The sequence below is a fragment of the Magnolia sinica genome, chromosome 1 (genome assembly GCF_029962835.1).
Source record: "Magnolia sinica isolate HGM2019 chromosome 1, MsV1, whole genome shotgun sequence".
Lineage (NCBI taxonomy): Eukaryota > Viridiplantae > Streptophyta > Magnoliopsida > Magnoliales > Magnoliaceae > Magnolia > Magnolia sinica.
Genome location: NC_080573.1, coordinates 20,814,983 through 20,839,323, shown reverse-complemented (window position 1 = coordinate 20,839,323; position 24,341 = coordinate 20,814,983). Strand labels below are relative to the sequence as shown.

The 24,341-nt window shown below is 41.4% G+C and overlaps 1 protein-coding gene across 1 annotated transcript; it reads left to right on the top strand.

Moving 5' to 3' along the window:
- Positions 1-774: 774 nt before the first annotated feature.
- On the top strand, positions 775-23,924 carry LOC131242610 (dolichyl-diphosphooligosaccharide--protein glycosyltransferase subunit DAD1). The gene is made up of 5 exons (XM_058241364.1): positions 775-973; positions 1,109-1,156; positions 22,529-22,616; positions 23,509-23,552; positions 23,636-23,924. The coding sequence occupies exons 1-5, from the start codon at positions 878-880 to the stop codon at positions 23,717-23,719; spliced, it is 360 nt and encodes a 119-aa protein (XP_058097347.1). The 5' UTR covers positions 775-877; the 3' UTR covers positions 23,720-23,924.
- The last annotated feature ends 417 nt before the right edge of the window (positions 23,925-24,341 follow it).

Here is a 24,341-nt window from a genome sequence, read left to right as displayed (position 1 = left end):
TTTTCTAACATGCAGATGTTTCTAGCTATTCTCCTTGAAGTTTATATACGTCATGTGTTATTTGGTTTGATTATAATCCTCTAGATCTAAAAAGTAATTAGCAGAATAAGTTTAAAAGATTGAATTTGAATTTCATCAAGTAAATCATGTTTAATGCTCAAGATGTTAAGGCATTTAATACTACAAATAATCATGTTATTAAACCCATCAAAATAAAGGCCATCTGTAACAATATACTTTTTAGCCTCATGCGGGCAAGGATAACAGCACTTAATACATGTATGACATCCAACTCAACCATCATTTATATTTACAATCAAGTTACCACCTTTCTAAAAAAACATAAGATTGACCTGATACTCAGGTGAGCCATGGCCTCTGGGGAGCAATAATGTGGAGAGAGGACGCCCCGCCCTGCACCGGAGCCCACCCGTGCGTCAGAACAACCAGATTTTTGTCCCAACCCTTCATCCGCGCCAGATGAGGGGTTTGGATGGCCTCGATCCGTATACGCCACATGGTGAGCCCCTTGCTCAAATCAAGGGTGGATCTCCCATCTCAACTTGTCCTCTATGATATGGCCCACCTGAGTTTCCGTTAGGGCTTTTTGTGACTTGAGATTAACGTGACGATGCATCTGATGGACAGGTTGGATGTCGTTAATACATGACGCGGCCCCACGTATGAGGGCAACCGTTAAGATTGATTATCAGCCAATTTGGGTCATTAATTTGAATGGTCTGGATTGGCGTACAACTATGCAATCGAACGGCCGAGGAGTCGCCAACAATCATCGGAGTCTCCTATAGGTCTCTAGACCTTTAAAACCGGTACTGCTCCAGTCCTCCATCGACAGTCGTCTTCCAGAGAGAGAGAGATGGCGCGATCTTCATCGTCGACCACCACCAGAGATGCTCAAGCCCTCTTCCACTCTCTACGATCGGCCTATGCTGCCACTCCTACCAATCTCAAGGCAGGCCATCTCTCTCTCTCTCTCTCTCTCTCTCTCTCTCTCTCTCTCAAAAATACTCTTCCTGCAATGCAATGCATTCCACAAAGGCAAAGCACAGAACCTAACCTGTTTTTTCTTTTTTGATTGTTTTTCCAGATAATCGATCTGTATGTGATTTTCGCGATCCTCACGGCCATGTTTCAGGTCTGCTTTCAGTCATCTTCTCGATTCTGTTATGCGTGCCATAGATTTGTTTGTGCGATCGTTAGATTGGTTGGTTATTAAGCCCTGATTATCATTAGCAAGCTAAGTTAGCGGTCAATCGTGGTTTGTGGTGGGATTTTGAGCACTGGAATGTGATTGGATGGTGAAAGATCTAAGCTGACAAGCTAAGATCAATGACAACAGATGCCCTTCGATCATGGTTAAAAGACCTATTTGTTCGGTCCTGAGTTGAGTTGGTAGTCGCCCGAGTTAGGGATGAATAGCCCGATTTGGGGATGAATCTCCCGATTTGCACGAGTAGGGGGTGGCTCATCGAACCGATCGGGTCCAATGGAGTCCAAGACAACTTGTGTGAGTCGCACTGGGCTCGTCCGAGTCCGAAAACCATGTCTTCAATGCAATTCATGCAAGGGAATGAGAATTTTCTCAAAAAGAGAAAAATGAGATTGCATGTCCAACAGCTCTTTTTTAATTCCTGAAGCAAAATGAAAGAAAGGCCTAATAATGATGAAAAGACTATATACACTTATTGCCTATTTTACTATGGCTTTAGTACGGGTATCTTGGTAATTGCAAGGCTTCAAGGAAAATAAAGAAAATGAAATAAACACCAGTAATTAAGAGTGATTATGTGTGTGACCATCGGTCCCACATGTCTGCTAATTTGGGATTTACACATGGGATGTATGGGACCCACTTGTATGATCAGCACGTGTGACTGTATATCTTCCTGCCTTAGTTTGCATTATGCGGTTTTCTTATGAATTGTATATGATGTGTGTCCTATTAATGGAATAAGAAAAATTACCAAACTTGGGTGGTTGATCCACGTGAAGAGATTGAAACATGCCATGGCTCAGGGTCATGCCAAAGCAAGTCAATGCAACTTTCCACCAAATCAGTATTATTTTTTTTTCTTTTTAAAATTTTAAATTTGGCAAAATCCTTCTCCTCTTACGTGAATTAGGAAGCTAAGTGGTCAACTGTTTTTTTTTTTTTTTCCCTTTTTCCCTTTATCGCTGCAAAATTAAGACTTTCCCATCTCATTTAGAAAAAAAAGTAGCTATTCCCATATTCATCAATAAGCTATCTCATGTGCCTTGCTCTTGTTTGATGGGCATGGAACTGTTTGGTTTTGCCTAAATCGGGGGGCAAAATAGGTGGTTAGCATTTATTTTTTTCCCCTTGGAATTATGACCTCTATCTCATTTAGAAAAAAAGTTGCTATTTCCATATTTACCAATAACTATCTAAAGTGTCTTGTTCTTGTTTGATGGATATGCAACTGTTTGGTTTTGCAAACTCTTTTGAAGTGAGATAACATTATCTCTCTATCTTGTTTTGATACTAGTTTAGGCCGTGGCATGCCAATTAGCACTTAGCAGATCTTCTATATAAGTTAGAACTTAGAAGACAGCTTCGGCTGAGGCATTGGTAACCCGATATTTTTGCCAATGTAGTTTCTCCTGCTTGGATCAGCAATGACAGAAACATGTTGAATTAAATATATTCTGATTTTGTGAGGATGGGTATCCATGTTCCACACCAATCAAGGTAGCCATCCAAATCCAATTCCTCTTCAACCTCTTATACATGTAGAGTTACTTGACTCTATTGCCCAATCTCCTCCAAGCTTTGAACCTTGTTATCTATCCTCCTCCAAAAGATATTCACCCATGCCAACTCTAGCTTCACCTGTCACCTGTCACCTGCCACCTGCCACTGCTCACTTTCCCCTCAAATCCCTTCACTTATTAAGTCTCGTCACAGTTTCTGCCTCTCATTGCAGATGAATGGTTGCATCTTCACATCTGCATGTCAGTAGATCCAATAACTCACAAATACTCCACTGTTTCTCCTTTCAAGATCCTAATGAAAGAGCCAGTGGCAAAAAAAACTTTGTGGTTTCATCTCCAAATTGATTCCAGTTTTGTCATTCTATAGGTAGTGGAGATATCTGGGGTTTTCTCTTGTTTCTGTTTGATTTACAGATCTGAAAAAGGGGAGTCTGATTGATTTTTGTGGTCCTTCATGGATCATCATGCCTTAGGGATGTTCCATCAAATGGTATGGTTTTAGTTGTTATGCTCGTTGTAGTGTTGTTCTATTCAAATGAATCACTGATGGGTTTAATATGAATTTTCTTAATTGATGGTTCTGATTGATTGTGTATTCGTTACATGCATAGAAAATGATAGAATGAGGGTTGACGTGCTTTGATATCCCTAACAATAAAGGGGTAATGGAATCTCCACTATTCTATTTATTTATTTATTATTTTTTTAAAATTTACTGGGACAAGCAAATGCCCAATTCCTGTTCTTTTTATGAAGCATTTGCTGATTGCAACCATGGCATTATTGTGAATTTTCACAATAAAAGATGCATCTAAATGGATCCTAAGAGTGGAAATGATTGGTGAAGGTCAAATTTTGCAATAAGTTACAGATACAAGTTGGAAAGGGTGTGAAAATGGATTAGTATATGGATGACCCTAGAATTCAATGTTCTTCAGTTTGGGTGGTGGTTGTAGGTGGTTCTAATTTGCATTTTTTGTTGACAATTTGGACTCATTCTTTCCAGTATTAATATATTTCCAAAGTATCAATAAGTGTGTCTGACCATTTGCATGCTCAAAGGACTGTCTTCCTTTGTGCCTTGTCTTTCTTGTTTACATGGGGAAAGGGAGAAGATGATGCCTAGTGTGGTACGGGAGGGCCTTGACTTCATTGACCTGTTGAACAGGCTATTGTGCATTTTCTCTTCCCCTTCACTTGCAGATGCTATGGTTTGGATCAACGAGAAGTCTGGGCAATTCTCAGTTTGATCCTATTTTGGTCTAGTCTGTTGGTCTACTCTTTTTTTTTTTGAAAGGTCTGTTGGTTTGCTCCATGTAGTAGTATAGCACGCATTTCTTTCCTTTTCCTATAGGGTCCCTCCAAAGGTCACAACTTTGGCTTGGTTGGTGGGAAGAAGGAAAGTCCTCAAGAGTCACTATTGATAATCAATGGAAAAGGAAGATGATAATTTTCATTGTTTGCATCCTTTGCATGTGGAATGAGCAATCAATTGACCACTTATTCACTCATTGCCCTTTTGTGCACGATTTTTGGAACAAGATGGTGAACTTTTGGCGCCTCGCGGGTTATGCCAAAGTCGATCAAAGGCCTTTTGCTTGCTTGGCATAGGGGTGGGGTGGGGAAAAGAGGGAGAAAAGTCTAGAGATGAGCATTATTGGTGGGTCTATGGGCCTTATGGGGGGAAGGAATAACTGATGTTTTCATAACTGTTGTAGGGTAGCTGCAGATGTGGTTAGGCAGGCTAAGCTAGATATTGTGGATTGGGCCTCAGGGTCCCAAGTCATGGGAGATTGTACTTTCTCAGCCTCTTGGGCTGGTTTGTAATTCTTTTGGCCTCTTAGCCTTTAATCAATAAAATTGTAACCCTTTAAAAAAGATCCTTCCAGTTCCTTATGCAATTCTTATTTACGTTTTTAGTCCAATACAATAGTTTTGCTTTCAAAAGCCGAAGCTTGATTGATAAACAAGCTCCTCCAAACTTGGAAAGACACCCACTAACCCTTAAAAACATTATCAACATTAGGGTGCTACTACCACATTTGTTCAAAAAGGAAGGGTTTGGGCCCATAGAATTCGATCTTGGAGGAAAGCAAGAGAGGCTTATAATCAGATACAATATTCGAGAGAACCTTACGATTAACCCTCCAGGAACAACTCTTCCCATGAGGCTGAAATAAGAGAAGGATCAATGCAGCACATCACGAGCCACTCTTGCTTATTAGGCCTGGTAAATTTTGCTCCTTGAAGAAGTATATTGATCAAACCATGGGAATCAATGAAATCGTTGAATCAGCCCATAAGCTGAAGTCAAACACCAAGAATTACCTCCAGTGGTTGATTCAAACAGAATGGTGAGAGACAATCTGCCCATAGACACATCAATCTATTTTAGGGAGTACTGATCCCAAGTGACAATGATTCTTTTCAGTCTACCATTTGCCTTTAAGTGATTGCAAGTCTGCAACCGAAATCTGATCTTCCCCATAGCTCTTTAATATTAGCATCCTAAGGCTCACCTTGCTTTGTTTCTTGATGCATGATATGCAAAAAATCGAAGGTGGATATTATAGTTATCCAGGAATCGAAGCTTCGGTCCATTAATAAAGGTATGATTGACTTTTTTTTTTTTTTGGGGGGGGGGGGGGGGGGGGGGGTTGTATTGATCGGGTGTCATCTGATGCTGTGGGGATAACATGGGGTATTATTATTGCCTGGAAATTAGATATCTGGAGGAGGGTAGATTCCTATGTTGGTTCTTTCTCGGCTTCAGTTTATTTTTTATTATTTTTTTATTTTTACTGTGAAATCTCGATTGGATTCAAATGGATGTTTTTGTTAGTGAATGGGCTGTGCTCCTATAGTTTGTGTGACCAATTCTGAGAGGAGTTGGACTCGATTAGGCAGACGTGGGAATGGCCTTGGTGCATTGGGGGAGACTTCAATGTGGTCTGTTTCTCATATGAGAAATCCAATTGGGGTAGGGTTTCTTTTAGTATGAGGTCATTTTTTGACCGGGTGATTCGCCATGAGCTTGTTAACCTTCCCCTTGGGGGGGCCAACTTTACATGGTATAACGGGTAAGAAAACGACATCATGTCGCGATTGGATCGGTTCCTGGTTTCGGCAGATTGGATTGAGAATTTTCCTCTTGTTAGACAGCGTGCTCTCCTGAGATTGATTTCTGATAATCGGCCCATAATTTTGGAAGTAACTGAAGAAAACTGGGGCTCGAGACCTTTCATATTTGAAAAGGCTTGGCTAGAGATCAAGGGATTCGAGCAACTAGTGGTTGATTGGTGGACTTCCTTCTTTGTCGAAGGATATGCTATTTTTAGATTAAGTAGAAAGCTCAAAATGCTGAAGTTGTGGGAAAAAAAGGTTCTTGGAGCTTTTGAGGAAGAGTTCAACAAGCTTGTAGAAGAGATTCATGCGATTGATATGATTGAGGAGGGTGGTGGGCTTTTGGAGCAGGACAAATAAAAAAGGGCAGATCTCTCTCGTAGATAGGCCAGTCGTGCTAAGGAGGAAGAGATCAAATGGCATCAAAGGTGTAGAGCGTTATGGCTTAATGAGGGTGATAAGAATACCCACTTCTTTCATAGCATTGCTAGCGCTCGCGCTCGCAACAACATGATTTTTGCTTTGGTGGTATATGGGTCAAGAATCTTGAAAAAGGTTCAGATTTGCGACTCTATTATATCCTTTTACAGGGACTTGTTATATGGAGAACAGTGGGGGAGGCTGAGATTGGATCACCTTCAATTCAAGAAGATTACTACCGAGGAAGTAACAGGGCTAGAAGAGCCCTTTTTGAAAGAGGAGGTTAAAGAAGCGTTGAGGTTGATGTGTGGGGATGAGGCTCTGGGCCTAGATGGCTTCCCCATTATATTCTGTAAGAGATTTTGAAAAATTGTTAAAAGGGATGTTTTGGACATCCTTGTTGAGTTTATGGAACAGGAACGTCTTTCTTGTGATCTTGGGGCTACATTTTTAGCCTTCATTCCGAAATTGGAAGGGGTGGAGCAATTGAAAGATTATAGGCCTATTAGTCTTATTGGCGGTCCTTATAAGATCCTTGTTAAAATTCTCACAATTAGTTTCATGAAAGTCCTCTCTAAGGTTATCTTTGAGTACTAAGGGGAATTTGTGGAGGGGAGACAGATTCTGGATGCTGCTTTAATAGCTCATGAATGCATTGATTCAAGACATAAGGAGAAGAAAAGCAGGCTTGTGTGCAAGCTAGATATTGAGAAGGCCTATGATCATGTAGATTGGGAGTTTCTAGATTATATGCTAGATAGGCTGGGATGTGGTTAGAGGTAGAGGAAGTGGATAAAAGCTTGTATTCACTTTGCTTCTTTTTCTATTCTGGTGAATGGCTCCCCCAAGGCTTCTTTAAAGCCTCTAGAGGGCTTAGGCCGGGTGATCCTTTGCCCCCTACTTGTTTGTAGTGGTAGGGGAAGCTCTCAGCGTGATGCTTTAAAAAGGAGTGGAAAATGGCCTCTTCAATGGTTTTAAGGTTGCAGCCCAGGATAATTAAATTTCCCACATTTAGTAGACAGACAACACGTTACTCTTTTGTGAGGCGAAGGAGGAGGCAGTCGATAATCTTCACAAATTAACTATTTTCTTTGAAGCAGTATCTGATGTGAAGGTTAATGAGGCAAAATAAAAAATGTTAGGGATTCATGTAGAAAGAGAGGATCTCATCCGATTAACGAGCATCTTTGGATGCAAAGTTGGGACTTTCCCTTCTTGGGGTTGCCCCTCTATATTGGGAAGCCTCCTAAGCATTTATGGGACAGAGTTATTGAGAGAATCGAGAGGAAGCTAGCTTCTTGAAAATGCCACTATTGTGCCTTGGGAAGGTGCTTAACCCTTATTAAGACAACTTTTTCCAATATTCTAGTGTACCTTTTGTCCCTCTTCAAATGTCCTAAATCTGTGTTGGAGAGACTCGAGAAGCCGAGGAGAGATTTTCTTTAGAAAGGAGCTAACGAAAGGAGGAAATTTCATTTGCTTAAGTGGGATGAGGTGTGCAAGCCGATCAAGGTGGGCGGGGCTGGCCTTAGACTACTAGGTGATATGAATCTGGCTTTGCTCGACAAATGGATATGGAGATTCGGGACCGAGGAAGGCGTCTTTTGGAGGGAGCAGATTGCTTTCAAGTATGGTACTCAGGCGGGTAGCTGGTTTGTGAAGAGATGTTAAAGGTCATTTGGGAAGATATTCCTAATACCTCCCCAGAAGATTCGATGATTTGGCCTAGGAACCACTTTGGGAAATTCTCGGTTAGATCGCTCTTTAGCTTGATCTCAGATCCGATTCGCCGCTTGAGTCCCTCCCACCTGTTCCATTTTTGGTTTTACGGTGCTCCTTCGCGCATAACGATCTTTGTGTGGTTAGTGGGCCGGAAAAGAATCCTCACTCTAGATAACCTCTAGAGAAGAGCCCTAGTTCTTCCCAATATATGCTTGATGTGTATGAGGAATGACGAATCTATAGACCATATTGTCATCCATTGTTCGTTTACACGGAGAGTCTAGATTGGAATCACTTTTTTACTTTGCTTCATATTGATTGGGTGATGCTGGGATCGGTCAAGGAGTTGCTTTGGGCTTGGCACGGTGGGAATATGGATAAATCTGGGAAAATCTCTTGGATTTTGACTCTTATGGCAGTGCTTTGGTCTATTTGGGGGGCTAGAAATGTGAGATGTTTCAAGAATGTTGCTGAAGGAGTTAATGAGGTTATTAGCAAAGCTAGTGGCCTTGTAAAGGATTGGTTTGTGTTTCTTAAAACTGACTCGGCTTTCTTTGATGGTTTTTCGTCTGTTTAGGTTTGTATTCTTTTCTCACATTGCGAGCTTTTAATAAAATTGCTTTGGGCTTGGCATGGCAGGAATATGTACAAATCTGGGAAAATCTCATGGAGATTGAAGTCTTATGGTGGTGCTTCGGTCTATTTTGGGGGGCTAGAAATGGGAGATGTTTCAGGAATGTTGTTGAGGGAGTTAATGAGGTTATTAGCAAAGCTGGTGGCCTTGTAAAGGGTTGGTTTGTGTTTGTTAAAGCCGATTCAGCTATCTTTTATGGTTTTTCGTCTGTTTGGGCTTGTATTCTTTTCTCACATTGTGAGCTTCTAATAAAATTATTGATACCTCTCCCAAAAAAAAAAACAATCCATCCTATATGCTCTCACAGACTCTCTAACCGCATTCATTTTAACAACAGATCTCATTCTAAATGTTCCATGATAGGATTATCATCAAACAACATGCATTTGTCCTTCCATGCTGCAACAACCTCAGCTTTGTTTTGCCCATTGTCGTAATTGATAGATGATTTAAGATGATGAAACTCCTTTAACCTCTTTGCCTTTCAAGCTGTCAAACTTGGAGATATAGAGTGTGTCATCTCTGTCTCATCAATCCAAACAAAGTCATTCTAAAATTATCTTTCTTCTCCTTCTATCCCAACCCCAGATTCTTTAGCTATCTTCTTAAGTTTTTTCTTAGCCCATGAATATTCTCTATCTTCGATCAGCAATAAGTTCACACCCACAACCAAAACAGAGCTGCCAATGCTTCTCTGTCTTCCACCTGCATCAGACCCTCCTGCTTGGAATCTGATGAGCACCATTATACTGAACTGGAAGCAAAGATTTGACGCCCTTATATCAAGGGAGAGGGATAATCTTCACCAAGAATTGTGACGTTGGCTCCATCTTCCCCTTCTGCTGGAGTTAGAACCATAAAAGTATCCATTTCCAATATTGATTTGTCGTTCCCCCATAGCATTGAGGAATCTTGCACTGTAGAGTCCCTGGCTTACTTTGATTATCATCATAGGAATTCCGCATCTCGTCCTCATCAATAGGAAGTTGAGGTAAAAACATGGCACTAGGAAAGGGCTTGAAATAGGAAGGACTTGCAAAGGGAGGAAATTCAGGATGTGCGGTAATGGGTTTTGTTTTGAAGCTTGTAATGGTGTTTTGCCTTTCAAGTTCAAGAAGCATTGAACTGTGAGGATAGCTCCACCTGCTTCACTGGTCTATCTTTGTTCGAACATGTGTCCCCTGCTCCTCTTTCCTGGCAGTGGAGGAGATGGGCCCAAGCTCCTCTCAGACAAAAAAATGTGTGCAAGCATCTGCCTCTAATAGAGCCTCTCCTGGCTGAGGGGACACCATGCTGCACATGTCCTCATTTTGGCCCACCAAATCTTCAAGAGATGAGTCGAGTCGGAAGTAGACACCTGTCTAAAACAAATACTAGAAGATGCTGTGTGCTGCTTTAGGCAGCTTCTCGTTAGGCACATATTTGAAGATACTTGAAATCCATCTTAGCTAAACGTGACTATCGATGTGTGCCATCTCACGATACCGTGTTTTCTCTATGTGGACTCTCGAATCTGGATAGGTGCTGGGACGCATATTGCCACATAAGTATCACCTGAGTTGCCTCTTGATTCCATGGACTGCCAGAAGCGCCATTGGTGAGTTACCTCCACCACCATCAATTGAAAGAACTTGGCGCAGCATGACTCGAGAAGATGATGGATCTTTAGTCACTGCCTTCTGAAGTTCAAAAAAGGAGGAACGAGATCACCGTCACCGGTTCCAGAACTGAAAAAAGGGTAATGAAAGACCACCCACTTCCAAATCTCTAACGTGTCTGACAATTGCCTCATGACAGAGCTAAATCTTTCGCCAGGAGAACATATAAAAAAATGCTTCTTCGCTGTCATCTGATCAGCCAGCAAAAGAGCCCAATTGAACCTTCATTGCATTGGTCGAAGCATGTAGGGGAATCCTGAATAACAGAATCCATAAACCCCCATTAGACGCCACCACTGTCGGAGACCATCTATCAATCTTTGCTGAGGACACAATTGGCTGCAACTATGCATCCAGAGCAGAATCAAACATCTCCTTTCTGGACCCCAATGAGAGCAATAAACATAGAAGACACCTAGCAATCAAATATTTTTGAAGCCCCATAAGGAGAAAGTCTAAGACCATTGGAAACAGTCACTGTAGAAACACCGCCATGCAACACCCTCTAGGTCTGCAGCTTCTTGATCAACCATAGCCTTATTCACTCAAACTGCCTCTCCCACTCTTACATGTGTACCGACAGTGCAATTTACGGCTTCTTTGAAAGATCTATCACTTCTGTATCAGGTTTAAAATTTCTCCCCTCAATGTGAATATCTGAGCTGATGGTAACTAAGAAGCAACATTCGATTTCTTTTGTTCATCTGTAGTACTCTCTTGCCTCTGTTACTGTTATAACCCCAGCTCCTAGCTTTCTTCCATTCATAACTTGAATGCCTGTTCTCGCATAATCAAATACCAGAATCGCATGAACACAAAACCATGTCTCTTACCAGTAGAGTGATTCCTGGTGATGAAAATTTCTGCAATGTCCCCAAATCGAATACCTTCAAATCAGCCACCATAAAATTGAATGGGATATTAGTGACAAATATGCTTAAAAGCCACTTCTTATGATCCTTCACTGTAGTTCATCCTCCTGGATCTTCATCGCCACTGTAGTCCATCCTTCAGGAACACAGGAGAGTGATTAGGCATCAATCAGTACTTGTGATATTTCTATCATATGTAGCTGAATATGCTAAAGAATATAGAAAGTCCCTTGTTTGTGTTTGTAGTTCCAAAGGTCTTCGTTGAGTGGATCCATTGTCTCCTTTCCTCTAATTGTTATTGGTTGAAGGTTTGAGCTTGCTTTTGGATAGTGCCTCTGGCGTTGGCTAGTGAAAAGCTTTGAGATTTGTAATCCAAAAATGGCAGTATGTTGGGGCTTTTGATGGGTACCCGATGGACCTGACCTGATTTTAATGGTCCTGGTCACTTCTTTTAGACCTTCTAAGAAATCAGGTCAGGTTTGGGTCTTTCTAATTGGGTCCAATCGGGTTTGGGTCAGGTCCATTAACTTGGACTCGATTAGAATCGGGTAGGGTTTGGGTTGGGTCCAGTTAATCTTAGTAGCACTATTGTATATATTGATTATTCTAACAGCAGAATGAGGTTTTATCAGCCATAAAAATGTAAGAGAGCCTGTTTATACACCAAGCATGTCTCAAAGTGGCACATGTTTGTGTGATCTAATCAATCCATCAGGTGGGCCTGACCATGTAAATGCTCTTAGTTTTCCCAAACCAACTTAAAACCTAGGATCCAAAGGCCTGATGACCTGAGTATGGGTACCATGGGACCTAGCCTGGTTAGCCCAAGTATGGGTACCATGGGACCTAAACCTGGTTAGCCTGAGTATGGGTACTATGGGACCTAAACCTGGTTAGCCTGATTATGGGTACTATGGGACCCAACCTGGTTAGCCCGAGTATGGGTACCATGGGACCTAAACCTGGTTAGCCCGAGTATGGGTACCATGGGACCTAACCTATTGACAACCCTAGGTATCTTATTTCCTATTGCAGATGATACCATTCTATTGTGGGGTGACCTTGAAGCAAATTAAGAACATAAAGGCATCTCATGTTGCTTTGAAGCTGTATCTGGACCTTCATTTGAATTTGGGTAACCCAAGAGTGCTATGGCAGGGTAGCAGTTAATGAGGAGATAGTTTAGAAGTTGGCAGGCCTATTGGGACGTAAAAAAGGTTGATCTTCCTTTTACCTATCTTGGTCTCCCTCTTGGGGACAAACCCACTATGACTTACTTTTGGTATCTCATCTTTGTTGAATTGAGAAGCCGACAAGGTGGAAGGGCCATATCATCATGATCATCACCTTCTTCTTCTTCTTCTTTTTGAGCGAGAATGGGGTCATATTATCTTTTGGGGGCAGAATCATCCCTCATTAAAGTCTGCTTTCTAATCTTCTGGTTTAAATTATGTGTCGCTTCAGGAGTCTAGTGGTCATTGTCTTAAAGATTAAGACGAGGCTTCAAAGAATGTCTTTTGGGAAGGGAGGGACTCTAAGCATAAATCCTATGAACTGGAAGAAACCGGTGAGAGAAGGGGGTATTGGAGTGGGAAGAATTAAGTAAAAGAATTGGGCCCTCTTCTAGAAGGACATCTTCATTATTAGGGATCTTATGCAAGTTAGATATGGAAAAATTGTTAGATCATATCGAATGTTATTTCATCGATTACATGCTCCAGTGCTGGGCTCTAAAGAGAAGAGAGGAAGATATGTCCAAGATGTTTTTTTCTAAACTAGTCCCTTTGGTTTCTTTTGTAACTTGAGAGGTCTTAGCTTGATAGGGTGAATGCTTTGTATCCATTCCTATTCACTATATTGTTGAAGGGCTTAGCAAGTTGTTCCTTCATGTTGAAGGTGTGGATCCAATTCTATCTTCTTAGAGGGAAACTCATCTTCTTCGGTTTGTCCATTTCCCTTCTCTAGTTTCTGGATGACCACTTGTAATATTTTTAACTTGGTGGAGAAAGTTTCGAATTTGAAGGCATATGCATTGATGTTCCAGTTAGGAGTGTGTTATGAAGGCTATAATGAAAAGGGCAAAAGGAAGGCCCAAAAGGATGTGGGTGGTGGAGGCAGGAAGAAAAGATTTGATGACCTAACTGTAGATATGGTCCTTGATAGAGTGGAATGTGGAACAGGATTTGTGTAAGCAACCCCAATTAGTTGGGATCAGGCTTAGGATGGGGCTCAGATCATGATGATGATGCTTTGAGGCAACCCTCAATTATGGACTAAAGGTCCTTTCACTATTTTATGGGAATTTGTCTGAAAGGAGTCTTTGGATGTTTCAAAAGATAAATGTCTCTATCGACAAGTGTGTTTCACAAGGTTAAAAGTTTTTTGTTAGTTCGACAATTGTTTATAAAGAATTCAAAGGAATGGTGGAAGTGGACCTTTTTATCGGGAGTCCTGTGATTCCTCTATTGTTTGTCTCCAGGAGTAGGTGGGAGAGGTCCGCCACTTCAGAAAGGGGTTGAAATCTTGTCTTTGGCTATCACTTCTCCTGCAGTTCCGGGTCATATGGTGTAGGGAGCCATTTTTTGATGAAGCCATTTCTCTTAAATTCTTTTAGGTCCAGCTGCTATAGGGGATGTGTTTGAGGCAGGCACAGAAGTGCTTAGGGTAGAAAGAAATGATGAAACTCGACTTGACAGACCAAGTGATTCTATGATATTTATATATTTTAAATAAAATATATTATTGCATCTTGGTGCTTAATTCTACTCGGCAAACCTTTTGAGTTGAGTCGAGTTTTCAAGTTTTAAAAATTGGTTGAGCCCCATTTAGGCATGAGGTGCTACATGTGCCTTCATGATTGTGGATTATAAGGGAACTTCTTAAGCCTTGGAGACCTGTCTCTGCGATGAGATCAAGGATCCGGCCTGAAGGTTAAGTGTTTTGTTTTCCTGTTTACTGAGAGAAATTGATCGAAGGAATGAAGGATTTGGCAATCTGTGGAATCTTTCTTTCGCTGATTTATGTTGGAAATGATGGGTGGGGTCTTCATCCCTTGGCTTGGATGATCTCTCATCATCCTGTATTTGTATTCTTCATTTCTTGCCTCTTGTATATCGTTCAATAATTATATATCCTGGTGATGTAGTTTCGAAGAGATTCATTATCCATCAAAAAAGGAAAATATGAGTGTCACTCGGCCATTTCTTTCTCCTATTGGCCATTAGCTAGGGCTGAAAGTCGGGTGGGTTCAACCCGACCGACCCGACATTAGGTTGGGCTCAGGTAGGATGTATTGGGTTTGGTCTCAGGCTTGGGTTATACAAACACCAACCTGATAAAACTTGGGTTGGGCTTGGGTTGAGGTCTCGGGTTTCCTGACCCAACCCGAACCCAATCGATATATAATTGAGTGTGGATCGTCTGTGTTGAAGGCACGGGAAATTCCAGTGCCGTCAGGTCTCATTAGTCCACGTTATTTCGAATGACCCAAGCTAACAAGATACGCCGAATTTCTCTCTCCCAAATAGATTGCATGCTACACAACACGACTTTTAAATGAGTTGTTGTCCTATATCTTAGCTTGTTTATTTAGAAACAAATGAAGTTCTTTATGATAAACAATTACATATATAATTAATAAAATCAAAGGTACAAAAAATAAGACGTGTATAGAAATATAATAGACTAATGTAATAGCGAAAATATTAGCATTTATCCGCCTGACCGAGACCGCTTGGGTTGAGAATTCCCAACCCGAGGTTGGGTTGGGTCGGGTTAGGGTTGAGGTATAGGAACCTTGGGTTAGGCTAGGGTTGAGCACCAACCTGACCTAACCCACCCGACTTTCAGCCCTACATTAGCTTCTGGCCCTTTACTTTTGGGTGCGAATTTCTTGTAAGTGGGGGTTACAGGAGTTCCTTGTAACCCCTTGACATGGTCCAATGTAAAAGCTCCATTTGCATTTGTTAGACGTGGTGCCTGTTAGTAAGATAGACAACAAACCTACCATATATTGTTGTACCATATATTGCTGTAATTAAGGGCTGTAATTAGGGGATATAGATGCTGTTGTTATGCTGTAATTAAGGGCTGTAATTAGGGGATATAGATGCTGTTGTTATGCTGTAATTAAGGGATGTAATTAGGGGATATAGATGCTGCTTATTCTGTAATTAAGGGTTGTAATTAGGGGATATAGATTCTGCTGTTATGTATAGATGTAGTAATTAGGGGATATAGAGGTTGCTATTATCTGTAATTAAGGGATATATTGTAAGTAGGGAAAATGATTTCTATATAAGAAAGTACCCCGACATGGTATGATTGAGGGTCATTGAGCAAATCTGACATGGTATCAGAGCCACTCTCTGCAACCTTGTCTTTGGTCCAATCTTCGTGGTTCTAGGCTCTGGTTTTCTGGTTTCTTGGGTGCGGGTTTTGGTTTGCAGTTTTTTTGGTGCATTTCGAGAGATTCTAGTTATGGCTAACAACTCCAACTCAGAAGTCTTTCAAACTCGGTTTACAGGGAAGAATTATGCTGCCTGGGAGTTTCAGTTTCAACTTTTTGTCATGGGAAAGGAGTTGTGGGGTCATGTTGATGGGAGTGATCCAGTGCCTACCGATCCTACGACGTTGGTTCAATGGAATGTGAAAGATGCTCGCGTGATGACTTGGATTCTTGGGTTTATTGACCAATTGCTTATACTCAATTTAAGGACGCACAAGATGGCTAAATCGATGTGGGAGTACTTGAAAAAGGTCTATCATCACGATCATTCCGCCCGGCGATTTCAGTTGGAAACTGATCTTGCTGCCTATTCCCAAGGTACACTCTCTGTTCAGGAATATTTCTGTGGTTTTCAGAATCTTTGGGCTGAGTTTTCCGACATTGTGTATGCCGACGTGTCGACCGAGTCCCTCTCTGCTGTTCAAGCAGTCCATGAAGTTAGCAAAAGAGACCAGTTTTTAATGAAACTAAGGCCAGAATTCGAGTCTATTCGCTCCAACCTGATGCACAGGGATCCTTCACCATCTCTTGACGTGTGTTTTGGAGCACTTCTTCGAGAGGAACAACGTCTTCTTACTCAATCTTTGCTTCCACAAGAGAATGCTGTCGCATACGCTGCTCAAGGCAAAGGGAGGGTTCGAGACATGCGTACAGTTTAGTGCTATAGTTGCAAAGATTATGGGCATATTGTTGCCCATTGTGCTAAAAAGTTCTGTAGCTACTGTAAACAGAAGGGGCACATCATCAAAGAATGCCCAACACGTCCTCAAAACCGACCCATGAATGCTTATCATGCTACTGCTACTAGCCACACTTTAGATGGGGTAACCAACACTCAAAATCTCACTCCAGTGTCATCTTCCACTGCTGCTACACCTGCCCTTACACCAGAAATGGTGCAGCAAATGATTGTATCGGCATTTTCCGCTTTAGGGCTGCAAGGTAAGGGTACTATACGTACTATACCCTCTCAATCTTGGCTTGTTGACTCCGCTGCATCCAATCACATGACCAGTTCTCCTGATATGCTTAGCAATGTTCATAAGTACACTGGTTCTTCTAATATTCAAGTTGCTAATGGCCATCGTTTACCGATTACTGGGGTTGGTGATATCGCACCATCACTTACTAATATTTTTGTATCACCTGGGCTTTCTACGAGTCTTATCTCGGTTGGACAATTAGTGGATGATAATTACAATGTTCAGTTTTCTCGTGATGGTTGTCATGTGCAGGATCCGGTGTCGGGGAGGACAATAGCGAAGGGGCCTAAAGTTGGGAGACTGTTTCCATTATACTTTTCCATTCCTAGTATCATTTCTTTGGCTTGTACTACTGTCTCCAATAATTGTGAAGTATGGCACAAACGTTTAGGCCATCCAAACAATGTTGTTTTATCTCATTTGCTGAATTCTGGTTCGTTGGGAAAAAAAGATTCTTCTTTGCCTCATGCTTTGTCTTTTGATTGTTCTACGTGTAAAATCGGAAAAAGTAAGATTCTTCCCTTCCCTTCTTCCGGGAGTAGGGCAAAGAATTGCTTTGACCTTGTTCATAGTGATGTATGGGGCATTACTCCTGTCATTTCTCATGCTCATTATAAATATTTTGTGACATTCATAGATGACCATAGTCGGCATACTTGGGTATATTTTCTGCGCTATAAGTCTGAAGTCTTTGCTGTTTTCAAATCATTTCTAGCATATGTTGAGAATCAATTTACCACTAGCATTAAGACTTTACGATCTGATTCTGGTGGAGAATATATGTGTCATGAATTTCTTGAGTTTCTTCATCACAAAGGAATTGTTTCTCACCGCTCGTGTCCTTAGATGCCTCAACAGAATGGCGTGACTGAGCGCAAAAATCGACATTTGTTAGATGTTGCTAGGATCTTGTTACTTGTATCTTCTATTCCTCCTAAATTTTGGGTTGAAGCTTTAGCTACAGCAGTATATTTGATTAATAGGTTGCCTTCTAAAGTACTAAATTTCGACTCTCCATACTATCGTCTACATAAACAGCACCCTAGCTTTCTTGACTTACACACTTTTGGTGTGTCTATTTTGTGCATCTACCTCCATATTAACGTCACGAACTCTCTGCGCAATCTATGAAATGTGTCTTTATGGGATATAACTTATCTAAAAAAGGATTTGTGTGTTATGATACTTCTTCCAATAAATTTCATATATCTCATAATGTCATTTTCTTTAAGCATCAATATTTCTTTCCTAGTTCTATTACATCATCTCCTACAGTTTCTGTTCTTCCTAACTTTTATGATTTGATGTGCCCTCCTGAACGCCGTCGACTAACTCTACCCTTTCCTGAGTCTAATCTGCCATCTGATCCCGTTTTGCATCCTCCTCGACGTTCTGACCATACTTCTCATCAACCGGATAGGTATGGTTTCCCTCATACCTCCTTCACGGCTACCTTATCAACTGTGTCGATTCCTAATTCTTACTCACAAGCTGATAAACATGAGTGTTGGAGAAAGGCTATGCAGGAAGAACTTCAAGCTCTTTAAAAAAATCAGACTTGGGGCATGGTCCCTTGTCCTTCTCATGTCAAGTTAATTGGGTATAAGTGGGTTTTTTTTGTGAAACTTCGGCCTGATGGGTTTGTAGACCATTATAAGGCTCGTTTGGTTGCTCTTGGTAACCGCCAGGAGTATGGGGTTGACTATGAGGAGACCTTTGCTCCTGTCGCTAAAATGACAACTGTGCGTTCTATTATTGCCATCGCAGCCTCTCAGGGATGGTCCGTTTGCCAGATGGATGTGAAGAACGCATTTCTTTACGGTGATTTACAGGAAGATGTTTACATGACACCTCCTCCTGGCCTCTGCTCGTCATCAACGTCAAATGTGTATAAGCTGAAGCGCTCTCTGTATGGTTTGAAACAGGCTCCCCGGGCTTGGTTTGATAAATTCTGGGCTACCTTACTTCGATTTTCTTTCATCCAAAGCCAGTATGATTCTTCGTTGTTTCTTCGAACGACTTCTGTTGGTATCGTTCTTCTTCTAGTTTATGTCGACGACATTGTCATCATTGGGACTGATTCTGCCCTCATTGATCAACTCAAGCAAAATCTTCATGATTCATTCCATATGAAGAATCTTGGTCCTCTCCGGTATTTCCTCGGTTTGGAGGTTCAGTCCGATTCCTCTGGGGTTTTCCTGTATCAGCATAAATACACGGAGGACTTGATTTCCTTGTCTGGTTGGCAGGACTCCTCTTCAGCGGATACCCCTTTGGAAGTGAATGTCGAGTATCGACATGAGGGGGATCTCCTTCCTGATCCCATGGTGTTTCGACAGTTAGTTGGTAGTCTCAATTATCTCACTATTACACGACCTGGCATCTCCTTTGCTGTCCAGCAAGTCAGTCAATTTCTGCAGTTTCCTTGCTACCTTCATCTTGCCGCAGTCCGCCAAATTATTTGATATCTTCGGGGTTCCTCTCACCGTGACTTGTTCTTCTCTACTGGTACTCCTCTTCGCCTTGTGGCTTTTAGTGATGCTGATTAGCAGGATGTCCTGATACTCGCCGGTCTGTCACCGGGTGGTGTATGTTTCTTGGTGATTCACTTATCTCTTGGAAGAGTAAGAAACAGGATTGTGTTTCCAAATCTTCGACCGAGTCCGAGTACTATGTCAGCAGCCTGCTCGGAGATTATGTGGCTCCGTGGCTTACTTGCTGAAATAGGTTTTCCTCAGTCTACTCCCACTCCTCTTCATGCTAATAATACGAGTGCTATTTAGATCGCTACCAATCCCGTCTATCACGAGCGTACCAAACATATCGAGGTGGACTGCCATTCTATTCGGGAAGTTGTTGATACTCGGGTTATCTCTCTTCCACATGTCTCAACCGACCTTCAGATAGCGGACATCTTCACTAAAGCTATGACACGATTATGTCATTAGTTTCTTGTTGGCAAATTAATGCTTATTGATCGACCAATATCAATTTTAGGGGATATAGATGCTGTAATTAGGGGATATAGATGCTGCTGTTATGCTGTAATTAAGGGCTATAATTAGGGGATATAGATGCTGTAATTAGGGGATATAGATGCTGCTGTTATGCTATAATTAAGGGCTGTAATTAGGGGATATAGATGCTGCTGTAATTAGGGATATTATGCTGTAATTAGGGGATATAGATGCTGCTGTTATGTTGTAATTAAGGGCTGTAATTAGGGGATATAGATGCTGCTGTTATGCTGTAATTAAGGGCTGTAATTAGGGGATATAGAGGTTGCTGTTATGCTGTAATTAAGGGATATATTGTAAGTGGAGAAAATGATTTCTATATAAGAAAAGGACCACTCGATTGAGGGTCATTGAGCAAATCTGACAGTGCCCACAATAACTTTGGAGATTTTACACAAGGTGAAATGATTCTTCTACCCTTTTCATTTGAGCCCCGCATCTGATAGGTGTATATGACGCTTTTTCATTGGACTTGTCTAGGCCCTAGGGTTACATGAATCCCATGTAATCCCAATTTTAGGAATTTCATGTCCGCTCTTTCCTCACTTGATTCTTTCTTTTTTCTTTTTTAAATTGGAAAAGAACTAACCTCATTGAAGCCCTCCCGAGTAAATCTTTTGTTTTTCTTTTTTCTTAAGGGCCTGTTTGAATTCATGGAAAAAATATTTGAGGAAAAAATCAATTTTCAAGAAGTGCCATTTCTAGAAGACAATGAGAAATGAAAAGTCATTCCCTTGATTGTTTTCAACAAAGATTTTCTTGAAAAAATTGTCTTTATTTGCAAATCTATTGTTCGGAAAAAAAGAAAGAATTTTTTATGAAAATTTTTGTCGAAGACACAAGGTGACACATGTGCATTGAAGATGGTGTAGCAAATGTGTCACATTGTCACACATAAAACATTGTCACATGTGGGATATTGGCATGTGTTAGATGCTTGAACATGAATGGTGGCACATGTTGCACATGTGGAGTGCTTTTTTTTTTGGATGTGCCACAATACAATAGCACGTGGTACATTTGCACATGAGGCTGCTTGAAGATGCGGGTGGCACATGTGGCACATTGGGGTGTGTAGCATGTTGGTACACTTGGCGATGGGTAGTTTTACATGTTGTACGTGTGGTACATTGGCATGTGTATGGTGCTTAAAGATGGATTGTGGCAGATGTGGCACAGTGGCACATGTGTGGCACTTGAATGGACCTTTGCACATGTAGGGCATGTGAAGGTGGTTGGTGGCACATGTTGCAAATGTCACTCACTGGCACATGTCACACATGTGAAGTACTTAAAGATGGATGGTGGCCACGTGGAACATGTAGGGTGTGTGAAGATGAGAGTGACAGATGTCAATGGGCCAGATTAGGGTCGAGCCAAGCTCTATACAAGCTTGGCCAGCATTGTTCAGCATAGGCCCAGGCCTGTGACGGGCCAAAGTAGTCCAGCCCGAGCCTAACATCTTGGTGGGGATGTTGGGTGCTGGCACTAAAAGATGGGTGATGGCACATTAGTGTTGTAATGTGGCACCTTAAGATGGATGGTGATGCATGTTGGGTGCTTGAAGATAGACGGTTGCACGGGGTTGTTTCCTCTTCTTTCCCTCAATATCTAAGAATTTACCAAAAACAAACGATGGAAATTCCATTTTCATGGAATCAATGTTTCCTCAATTTATTCTACATCCGATAAAACATCTGCTATTTGGATGTAGAATAAAAAAGAGCATGCACTCCGTCCATCAGTTATGAAACTTCAAGTTAGGACCTCACTCCAAAACTCAAGTGTGCCAAAGCATTTGAATATAGAGGTTTCAGTCGTTACTGTAGACTTTTCCTGTGTTGTTGCTTGCATGAGCGTTGCATCAAGATGGTTTTTTGTTATCTAAGGTGAACATTAGGTGGTTCAGGTGATATTGCCTTTGTAGATGGCACATGCACGTCACGCTAGGCACTACAGAGCTCCAATGTTGCATGTGTTGAAAGCAATCTTTTCTTCTCTGGCCCATTTTTCTCTCATGACATGTATTACCCGCTTACATGTTTCTGTCCCTCCCACTACCCACATCTCTCTCTCTCTCTCTCTCTCTCTCTCTCTCTCTCTCTCTCTCTCATGAAAAACCATCCCTAATTCTACCATCTCTCTCCATATTTGCTTCTCCGTTTAAGTCCATCTTTGAAATCTTCCAGTTATTATTCAAACAGATGATGATGATATTAGGGCCTCTATTTCTTCTATCTTCAAAAAAAGAAAAAGGAAAAAAAGAAAAGAGGATAATTGGGGCCTGCAATGATCAGTGAGGAAGTAGAGGTGTAAAGTTCTCACTGTTTATTGTCTTCTTGCAACTGCACAATTTGAGAAGTCATTAGTTTCAAACAGAAATCAAATTGTCCATTTCGTTGACCCCATGTATCATGAATGTTCCATTTCTTGCTGTATGTTATGTTAGGTGTTAACCTATTTTTTATGTACTGTTGCTTTAAAGGCCATTGATCGCATGGCAAGGATCATCTCTCACTTTTGTCTTTTTCTCTTCGGCCTTGTCCGAGGGTCCCACTAATGCGTAAACAACAATTTCTGACATGAGTCCATGCCAAGGAAGACCATGTTCTTTGTTCTCCCATCTGATGTGCAATTCTTGTAGTTCTGAATGGCGTGATAGCATGTCTTTTAGAGGACTATTCAATGAAAATCCATCTCTTTAATTTTAATAAACTTCATTCAATAAAAAAATAGAAAGGTTTCACAAGCTTCACCATTTGTTATACAACTCATATAAACCTTTATGTATATTTTCTTTTGGAATGATCTCACTGTACTCATTTTTGGTGGCAACAGGTCTTGTACATGGCAATAGTTGGATCGTTCCCTTTCAACTCTTTTCTCTCGGGAGTTCTTTCTTGCATAGGGACCGCAGTGCTTGCAGGTGAAAAGAATACCCTTGATGCTTTACATGATAAAGATGAATATGCTTAGGGCCCTGTTTGGACACACCCTCAAAAGGCCTTTTGATGGCTAAATGCTGTTTTGAGCTGAACTCCATTCCGCCTTATGCGTCTGGATGCACTTTCACGAACTCCCATTTGGTTCCCATTTGTTGAAGTGTACACTAAAAAGCTCAAAACAAAAATGTTGACTGAGAAAAAAGGGATCTGTGGAAAATCCTTTTGCAGGAGATATGTCCAAACTGGAAGCGGACTGTGTGGTGTGCCACACACCACCGACCTTGGTGGTGTGTTGACATCACCAAGTTCTGTGGACTCCACCATGATGTATGTTTTATATCCATACTGTCCATCCATTTTGAGAGCATTTTTGGGCATGGGCCCAAAAATGAGGCAGATCGAAAGCTCAAGTGGGACCACACTAGAGAAAGCAGTGGGGATTGAATGCCTACCATTGAAAACTTCTTGGGGCCACAGAAGTTTTGGATCAAGCTGATATTTGTGTTCCCTTCATCCAGGTATGTGTGACCTTATGAACAAGTTGGATGGCAAATAAACATCATGGTGGGCCCTAGAAAGGTGGGCATCATTGACCCCGCTGCTTTCTGTGGTGTGGTCCACTTAAGCTTTTAATCTGCTTCATTTTTGGGCCAATGCCCTAAATTGATCTCGCAAAATGGATGGACTGTGTGGATATAATACATACACCATGGTGGGGCCTACAGTACTTGGTGATGTCAACAAAGGTTGGTGGTGTGTGGCGCACACACAATCCGCTTGTGTCCAAACGGTCAGTAATTCAATTTTATGATTGAGATTTGAGAGCCATTAACTCCTTTCTTATTTACCTTTCTTTTGTGTGCAATGATGCAGTGTGTCTTCGCATACAAGTCAACAAAGAGAACAAGGAATTCAAGGTAACCTGCGCTGATCATCTGAATAAACTTCATAGCTGCGTAATATTCATGTTCTTTGTCTGACGGCCTTCAATTGCTTGCAGGATCTACCACCTGAACGTGCTTTTGCAGATTTTGTGCTCTGCAATCTTGTTCTTCATCTGGTGATCATGAATTTCATAGGATAGATCAAATCAATAACCTGCGGTGATGACTCAAGCACCCTTTGATTTTGCGCAAATGCTTTTATAGTGTTTTCCTCACCTGTTATGTTCAACTCATCCATTCGAAAACTTGATTAGGAGCTACCACCCATAGCTTGGCCATTTGGTTTCGATGGGCATTTTCATCTATTATTTTAAATATATTTGCTTCTAATAGGTAGAAAGGAAATGGAAAGAGCCTTGGATGATTTGGTCGTTGTATAAAAATGGTATTACCATGAGACCCCAGATCCACCGAGGTGGGTAGGGCCCCCCTGACTGTGGGGCTCACAGTGATGTATGTGCCTTAAATCCACTGTCCAACCATTTTGAAAGCTCATTTTAGGGGATGTTCTAAAAAGTGAAGCTGACTTAAATCTTAGGTGGACCACACCACAGGAAATTGTGATTGAATCCCAACCATAGAAGCTTCATGGATTCCACTGGAATATTTATTTGCCATCCAACCTGTTGATAAGGTCACAAACAGCTGGATGAAGAGATTACACAAATATCATATTGATCCCAAGCTTTTGTGGCCCACAAGAAGTTTTCAATGGCCAATCACCACTGTTTTCTGTACTATGGTCCATCTGGGATTTGGCAG

What these genes read in the sequence shown, in the direction of transcription:
- LOC131242610 (XM_058241364.1), top strand. Translation starts at nt 878, where the DNA reads ATGGCGCGATCTTCATCGTCGACCACCACCAGAGATGCTCAAGCCCTC. An exon ending in CCACTCCTACCAATCTCAAG is followed by an intron (nt 974 to 1,108) that starts GCAGGCCATCTC and finishes TTGTTTTTCCAG; the next exon opens with ATAATCGATCTGTATGTGAT. An exon ending in TCCTCACGGCCATGTTTCAG is followed by an intron (nt 1,157 to 22,528) that starts GTCTGCTTTCAG and finishes TGGTGGCAACAG; the next exon opens with GTCTTGTACATGGCAATAGT.